This window comes from Cucurbita pepo, chromosome 19 (assembly GCF_057944985.1).
Source record: "Cucurbita pepo subsp. pepo isolate OVF chromosome 19, ASM5794498v1, whole genome shotgun sequence".
Classification (NCBI taxonomy): Eukaryota; Viridiplantae; Streptophyta; class Magnoliopsida; order Cucurbitales; family Cucurbitaceae; genus Cucurbita; species Cucurbita pepo.
In genome coordinates, this window is record NC_141816.1 from 11,725,128 (window position 1) to 11,733,529 (window position 8,402).

Here is an 8,402-nt window from a genome sequence, read left to right on the forward strand (position 1 = left end):
AATTTAGTCTAATAATAAAACAAAACATTGGGACTAAATTGACATTTAGCCTTATAATTAAAATTATTTGGAAAATTTTACAAGGAATCATTCTGGAAACTGCTCTATATCATAAGCTATTTGCTGCGTTTCGTTACACGAAGGGATTTACATCCAACAAATCGGGGATTTCAAACTTCAAATTATAGCTGCAATAACTTTCTCTCTCATCCTGATCAGTCCCATTGCCATTGCCAGAACTGAAATACGTAGAATTTGAATTCAACGGCGTCGGACTCGAATTCAGAGTGGAAGTTTCCGGCGAAGGGTCCATAATTTGTTGAAGGGGTTCTTCAATTGAGCCATAAACATCGAAACTTGGAAAGTGAACATACTCTGAAGACGGATAATTAAAGCCGTTCACATTATTATTTGAGGAATCTTCATTTGGGTGTGGGCAATATTGCGAGTAAGAGTCAGAGAAATTCGATGGTAATAATAATTGGTGGCCGGAGTTATAATAAACGGGCTCCAAATATTGGGTTTCACCGCCGCAAGAAGTGGCGGTGGACGGACTGCAGCAGGCGGAAACTTCATGTAGCGGCGGAAGAGTTGCAGCAGACTGGTCAATTTGGTGGTGGGGATGGGGAAGTAACTGTAACTGAGAGACCATGTGGGATTGTTCATGATTTTCAACGTTTTGCAGCAGAAAATTTGGACTTTGACATTGAGAGACATTATTAGACGACATGAAAGAGCTGGCCAATCTAAGAAGTTCAGGGTTAATTGAGTTGTGAATCCCAATCAACCTTGAGAAGCTGTTCATTTGGGAATTGGGATTGTAAAAGGATGAACCCAAAATTGAAGATAAATCGAGAAGATCAAGCCTTGGACTGTGGGTTGCTGGGTCGATTCCCATTCGGAGGAGTCTTTTTCTAATGTGGGTATTCCAATAGTTCTTTACTTCATTGTCCGTTCTTCCTGGTAATCGAGCAGCAATTGCAGACCACCTTCAAAAAACAGTTAAAAACCAAACATAAGAAACCAACACACACAAAAGTGTAGAGACAATAATCATAGCTTTGTGGGACTCAATTACTTGTTGCCCAAAATGGAATGCAGCTGAATAATCGTCTCTTCTTCCTCAAATGAAAATCTTCCTCTCTTGATATCTGGCCTTAGATAATTTGTCCATCGAAGACGACAGCTCTTTCCACATCGTTGTAAACCTGAAACCACGGCCGACAGACATTAAGAATATGAAAATAAGATCCAGTTTTTGGGAGATTTTGAAAGTACCAGCATTTTTGGGGAGGGTTCTCCAATTTCCATAGCCATGTTTCTGAATATAATCAATGAGTTTCTGATCTTCTTCCGGAGTCCATGGGCCTTTCTTGAGACCATCTTTTTCGCAGCATGGAGTTCTTCCCATTGTGCTTTTTGCAGATTTTGATGGTCCTTTTGAAGAAGAAATACTGTAAATGAGAATTAAGTTATAAGGAAATTTGAGAAGAAAAATGGATTAATCATATTATGCAAGGACAGTAATTGGAAGAAGCTGTATAAATAGAGAGGGAGAGGGAAGAAGAATGGAGGAAGTCAAATGGGTTGGGTGCCGTCCACTGTTTATTACTTTGGCTTAAAAAATGCTGACGTGTTGAGTAGAAATTACTGAAATAGATTGCAAATACCTCCATAAATACCTTCAATTGCCACTAAATTAATTTCTAAATTGCATTTAATGATGAAAATTAAGTAAATCATACCATATTATGGATTAACGTCTTGTGTTGTCAATGACGTGGTGAAGCCACGTGGCCCATTTTCTTCATAGATCCCATGGCGCCACCCTCCCAGGCCTTTTTTTTCTCCTTCCTACGTGCATGGCTTCCTCTCATTGGCTGGTCCAACTAGTCAACATTTTTCTATTGAATCCAAAAAAATGAAACAATAAAGCAAAAGGACATGATTATCCTTTTTATGTCGACTCTTAAAGGGCTTTTTGATATGTTTGTATTCTTTTAGGAGCAAGGACTTGTGAGGGTAGTTTTGTCCAAGAAAGAGGAATTTCGCATGCATTCACACAAGATATGTGTACGGAGCTCCATGGAGTAGCCTTTAATGCCCAATTATTACACAATAAATTGCATTAGTTTAATCAATCATATGATTTTCAAAAACTTACGCGTGTCTTCTTGGCAGCCGTTTGTCGGTCCAGTATCGACACGAAAGGAGGCTCGTATTTCCGCTGAAGCTTTTCCATTCACATCTATTTCTTTGAAATCTGTAACCATGCTCATCCTTTTCCCATTCAACTCTGTATTTCATAAATTAATGAAAATATGTCATAGAAAACAACAGAGATTAATCCAGGCATAAGCTTAAGAGTGAATATGATTATTTTTCATGATATATTTTAGTACTAACATTTGAAGCACATAAAATAAGTAAAATATTATTTCAATGTTAAACGTTAGAACTTATGAAATTCAAATATATCCTTCTAGGAAAATAAAATTATAAACATGATTGATTAGAAATGTAATTAGAGAAATAGAAAGAAAACAGCTTATATCCTACTAAAAAATTTTAACCATTTGAACTTTCTATTTGGAAAACATAAATGACTAGTTAACTCTAATCCCTTGAAATCCTGTTCTTCAGAATCAACGCACAGTTAAAATACTAATTATTTGAGTAATAGAATACTAAATAAAGTACGACAACATTTTAAAATTATTAATTTGAGAATTTGGTTTAAGCAAAGTCAATCGACTTCATATATAATCAACCAAGCTTGGACACGTTTCAGTTAGATAGATGAACAATGGTTGGAGCCAGCTGCCCACCAATTCTACTTCTAAATTTGATGTTTTTATAATGCCTAATGGTCACTTCTACCATGGAAAAAGTGAATATATGCCAAAAGACAACAAATTTCTCTCACCCATCTTAATCTCAGATCAGGGGGGTCAAATAATATGTTAGGGACCCAACAACATTTTATCAGGAACGTTTTCTTTTCTTTTCAGGCCAAGACATTTGAAAATAGAAGAGTTCAAATTCAAAATGATTATTTTAAACCCCTTAAGAGTGTGATTAGCCTTAACTTTAGTAACCAATAAAAATCACATTTAAAACATCGATTCTAAATCATCTTTTAAAAAACCCTTCAAAGCTAATTTTTCAAAAAATGATTGATATCTACTTCACATAAAAATTACTTTTAAATATACTGCAACCAAATGCACTAGAAAATGAAACCAAGCATATAAGAAGTTTATGAACATTGCTTGAAAAGTTACCAACAAAGACGGTTTAACTAATAGGTTCATAAAATTTAATGGATTCTTTATGTTTATGAACATGCAAGCTTGGAGAAACTTTTAGACTCCAAAGACTTGGTGATATAATTTCAATAAAGTATACTGAATTCACACTTCATCAAACATAGGAACTTTAAAGCGGCTAAATATTTGTTAAAGACTTCATAGAAATTAATGTCTACTAATAAAAGTATATATTTATAGTGGCCAAATTACACAGAACCTAACTTGAACACCCATGTGATCGACGGTAAAAGGAAATGAACCCAATCCAAAGTCCTAGGGATCAGTTTTTTAGAGGGCCATTATTCTCGTGGTAGCAAACTTTTGTCCATCATGCCAGATACGGAAAAGTTCTCATTCATTTTTCCAAAAAAGGAAGAACGGGATCCTTGGAATGCTAATAAAGATGGGTCATGCTATTGTCTTCAAGCCAATTAGATTTTGGTTAAATTATAAATTTAGACAGAAGGTTAAAATTTAATCCTATAATTTAAAATGTTAGAAGTTATTAATTTAATCTTTATAGGTTTGATAAAACCTCCACAAAGACGAGAATTATAACTTTTCTCAAATCACATAAAGTAAATTTCTAATTTAACTTTAAGGTTATTACTTGTCTCCGGTGTTCTTTCGGCATTGCTTTCTCAAAATAACTGCCGAAGTGTTTACGTTGAACGGAGGGCAATTCTTGGACAATTGGAAGATTAAGAAAAACAAATGATTGATTGTTAGTTTCTTCAGAACTTTAATCTTTCAACAAACATTGAGTTGTGGGTGGGTGAGTGGGTGTGTTTCTTTGTCTCCATATTTGCTCAGCAGAATTCCATAGTTTAGAATTAGGACCACAACACCATACTATGTTTCTTTCTTTAAATTACCTAATAGATTCAGGGCACTCTAAATATTATTAGACTGATATCCAAAGCCTGGAGGATCTTTTATTTCGGATGGGTCATTTCAATCTGATAAAATTGAAAATGTTAGATGAACACGAGTCTCCATAATTGTATGGTATTATCACTTTGAGCATAAACTCTCATGGCCTTGTTTTGGACTTCTCTAAAAGGCTTCATACCAATAGAGATAGTATTCTTTGATTATGGGTTTTGATTATAAACCCATGATCATTCCTACATTAGTCGAGGTGTAACTTTCATCCAACAGAAAAAACAAACTTAATTTTAATCCGCTCCTAAACTAGTCACGTCTATTATTTGATCTAGAGGACAGGAGACAAAAGGCACTACGAAAAATTGCCACAGCCTGAACTCCCATGGATAGTGGGGGAATTTCCAAATATCTTCCATTTGTGCAGGAACGTTAAGACGCGAGAATTGTCTTCATTGGAATATACAAGTCCGGGCGGCCAGATTTTACAGGATAAGTTTTTCTTCTTTCTTTTTTTTTTTTCTGAATAATACAGGATAGGAACCTTGAAAGTGGATTGGCGTAGACCGAAAAGGTTTTCCAGCGGTAAATCAATAACTAGATTGGAGCCTAAGTTTATAGCCCTATTGACATTTTGGCTAGAGTTTGTAACTTCGTTTTGTGCACAATAATGTCATACCTATGTCGCAATAAAAATCCAAGGCAGAGGTAGCCTAATAATTGAATCCAAGTGATTGAAATTATATAGTGGTTTAATTGGTCAACCATTGACATTATTGAGGATAAGCTCAGTACATTACCGTAATTATCTTCCCCCAGGACCTTTCCGCGGTTGATCTCCAAATGTCAATCTACAATTTTCACGGTTTGACTCTGCATCTACAGAAAGTTGAACAAGCAGCACTACACAAAAGGTTATTGTGTTAGTTCAACTCCACCCACTGAATATTTAACTGCCAGGGAAACAAAAACAGGAATTTGATAAAAATAGCAACTCGTATGCATTTGGAATTTCCCCATTTGTTTCCACGCATTAATGAAGTCATGCCATTCAATAGCCATGTTTGAGGAATAGTGAAGGGGAATCTTACATATAAGTTTCTCGGTATAGTAGAAGAATCTTGTTAGGAAAGGCAAAGGACGCATATATTATGTGGGTAGCAATAATCTTCCACAGCATGTTCAGAGAAAAGGAATTTGACCATCCCCAACTTGATCGACATTAGTTGTTGCCTGAAATGAGGTTGATGTTAGGAACTACGGACCTTCGATATTGTCCACTTTGAACATTAGCTCTCGTGGCTTTGCTTTTGACTTCCCCAAAAGCCTCGTATCAATAGAGATATATTCCTTATTTATAAATCCATGATCATCTCCTTAATTAGCCAAGGTAAGACACTCCCAACAATCCTCAACCGTTGATAGAGGAAGGAATTCGTCCGTTTGACTAACTGGGATACAGAAGCGTACCTACTTCATGCACAAGGCGACGGTACTCGTCAACAAAGCATCTAGTCCAATTGTGGAAAAGTTTGCTTGGGCTTTGCATATCTGATGATCTCCTTGTCCATGTTCCGAACCCAGCATGAGCAAACATTTTGGCTCCTAATCTGGACCAGACTCCTCCACGTTCAAGATCTTCAGTGTTTTAGTTTCCTGACAAATCACCGACGCAGTTAGGACATCCCATGACACCTAATACAATCTCTCCTTCAACCAGAGCCAAACCTACCTGCAATTTTTCGAAGAGTTGGAAAATAGAGCAGGAGGTGTCCAAATTCAGAATAAATTTTCTGGGAGCTCCTACTTGTCAACATAAATATAACATAAGTACAATGAAGCAGCCTGATTAGATGACATACCACATATAGGACATCATTTCCTCTAAGAAATCCTCGTGTACAATCAATTGGATTCAACACCTGCATTGGAATTAATTTGATTGAATAACATGTAACTCTAAATTGAGAGCTTAGAAAACGCTGTAAAATGCAAAGCACATATTAGATAACTCCACAAATGGATGAAATAGTACGAAAGGGAAACTTCAAATCCTTCCATTTCAAATAAAATAGCATCTTCATAACCAAAAATCACATTAGCAGTGAAGAATTTTCTTGACGAAAGATAGTATATGAGATTTTAATGGCAATGACGACACTCATATTAGAAAACCAAAGACACTAAAGCCAAACACAATTAGTAATCCCCACACAATATGTGGCTGGCTTACTTCCGAATGCAAATGCAAAATTCGCTCCCCTGTCAACTTCCTGTCAAATGCAAGTTCATTTGCAGAACTTGACTTCTCCGTTAATAGAAATGAATGACGATTATTCCTGCCAATTATCAAAATATATATTCTCTAAAACATTAAGCAGATTGAATAGATTGATCCTAAGCATCTTCTCAAAAATACTCATATTAGAAATCTTGCGTTGTGATTACATTCATCAATCATCACACAACCGTAGTACAGTCTTGTTAAGATTTAGGATGTAAGATTGTAATCTATAGCTGACTTCACAACGACTTATTACATTACAGCACCCAAACTGAAAACAAAAACAAAATAAAAAGAGAAAGAGGACAGAGCAATTACGTCAGCTAATATACGAAAAGCTCTCTGCACCACATCTACATCTGCTTCAAGCTCTCTGCACCACATCTACATCTGCTTCAAGCTCTCTCCGATACTTCGTATTCTGCATCGTCAATGGCAGACAGGAGATCAATACAACACAATAAGAAAGAATTTAAGCAAAGCATCAGGCACCCGCACAAAATTCTCCAAAAGAAAAAATTAAACAAAACCACAAGGACGGAGAGAAGAGACCTTATGTTGCAGCACCGGCTGCGTGGAGTTGCAGAGATACAGTGAGAATAACCGAGCCCATCGATCAGTGGCGAAACGAGACAGAGTGAAGTACAGCCATGGCGGGAATCCGGATATTGAGCTGACTCCCAATGGGCTGAAGAAAAGGCCCAACTAGGCCCATTTAAGTTGCTCTGGATTTCGAATACACCGAGCAAAAATAAAATCCCATAAATTTTTAATTTAATCCCAAAAATGAAAAATAATTACAATAATATATAAAAGAACCGATCTGCTGCAACCAGAACCACGAGTGGGTTGGAAAAACCAGAATACCCCATCCCTTTTCCTGTGAAAAACGCCAAATAACCTTTTAGTGGACGACGTGGACTTATTGACCTCGTCTTCCCTAAATAATGTTTTTCAATGGAACTTTTGTCTAATAATGTTGACTTTTAATAGTATAGTCTTCCACGCTTGCTATTAAATTCAGCATTTGATTGAAATTTTATTACAATTTACATGTCTCCCTTGTTCCTTTGATGATACCATATAATTAAATTTACCTTAACTCATTAATTAATTATTTAATATTATCTAAAGCATATAGATTATGAAATCAAAGCTCTAATACCTTGAATTTATCTTAATTCTTCGAAAAAAACAAACTATTTTCAAATATTTATGATCATATTTAGAGGATTTAAATATAATAGTTTTTTTTTTTTCCTTGGATTAATTTTAGAAATAAATAATTAAAGAATATATCCGGAAGTGGAATATGAGGGAACAGAATGAGAATTTGAATTGATGAAAGCTTCAAAGTCAGCATCAGGCACCACCTTATATGAATGGTTATTATATTTTGCCTTTTGAAAAGTATTTTAAATTTGAATTTAAGCCAATGAGATATGGTCAAAGTCCTGCACTAAATGTCACAACCGCCACTGAAAATCTTAAGAAATTTATTTATGGGACACCCTCAAAATTAGTTGAAATATGTTTAATTCGACGTATTATTATTATGTTTTGTTTTTGTTTTATAGCATGAATAAATTATAATATTTATTTTAAAAAAACTAATATTAATTTTTTTTTATTACAAATGTACTATAAAGATTCAAATTTTAGATCTCATATGCTAATAATGCTCTAGTTTACTACCAAAAGAGAAAAAGAAGGAACGAATTAAATTTGAATTGATTTTATCTTATTTTTATTTTATTTTATTTTATTTAGAAAAAAAAAAAAAAGAAAAAAAAAAGTGGGTTTTAGCGCGTGGATCGATCATTTTCCCCGCTAATCATGTACGCAAGGACAACAACATTCAATAAAATGCTAAAACGGCCCTTCCGGACCTCAACTCTTCTTCTTTACTTCAATTTATTTCT

The 8,402-nt window shown here is 35.1% G+C and overlaps 1 protein-coding gene across 6 annotated transcripts; it reads right to left on the reverse strand.

Moving 5' to 3' along the window:
• Positions 1 to 75: 75 nt before the first annotated feature.
• Positions 76 to 7,152, reverse strand: LOC111781177 (transcription factor MYB102). Of its 6 annotated transcripts, none has more exons than XM_087120298.1 (11): positions 7,033 to 7,151; positions 6,799 to 6,901; positions 6,059 to 6,118; positions 5,667 to 5,852; positions 5,288 to 5,429; positions 4,997 to 5,099; positions 2,165 to 2,296; positions 1,746 to 1,889; positions 1,279 to 1,454; positions 1,079 to 1,208; positions 76 to 989 (listed from the first exon to the last, which is right to left on the reverse strand). In XM_087120298.1, exons 9-11 carry the CDS (start codon positions 1,409 to 1,411, stop codon positions 134 to 136), a joined length of 1,119 nt encoding a protein of 372 aa, XP_086976424.1. In that variant the 5' UTR covers positions 1,412 to 1,454; positions 1,746 to 1,889; positions 2,165 to 2,296; positions 4,997 to 5,099; positions 5,288 to 5,429; positions 5,667 to 5,852; positions 6,059 to 6,118; positions 6,799 to 6,901; positions 7,033 to 7,151; the 3' UTR covers positions 76 to 133. The 6 variants fall into 6 exon arrangements, with proteins under 6 accessions (XP_086976424.1, XP_023517402.2, XP_086976425.1 ...); XM_023661634.2 differs by having other exon boundaries at positions 1,746 to 1,904; XM_087120299.1 differs by having other exon boundaries at positions 1,279 to 1,437; positions 1,746 to 2,296; positions 7,033 to 7,152.
• Positions 7,153 to 8,402: the final 1,250 nt, after the last annotated feature.

Coding starts and splice junctions, on each gene's coding strand:
- LOC111781177 (XM_087120299.1), bottom strand. CDS start 1,411: ATGGGAAGAACTCCATGCTGCGAAAAAGATGGTCTCAAGAAAGGCCCA. Junction 1,209..1,278: donor AACCCTCCCCAAAAATGCTG/GTACTTTCAAAA, acceptor CCGTGGTTTCAG/GTTTACAACGATGTGGAAAG. Junction 990..1,078: donor CATTCCATTTTGGGCAACAA/GTAATTGAGTCC, acceptor TGTTTTTTGAAG/GTGGTCTGCAATTGCTGCTC.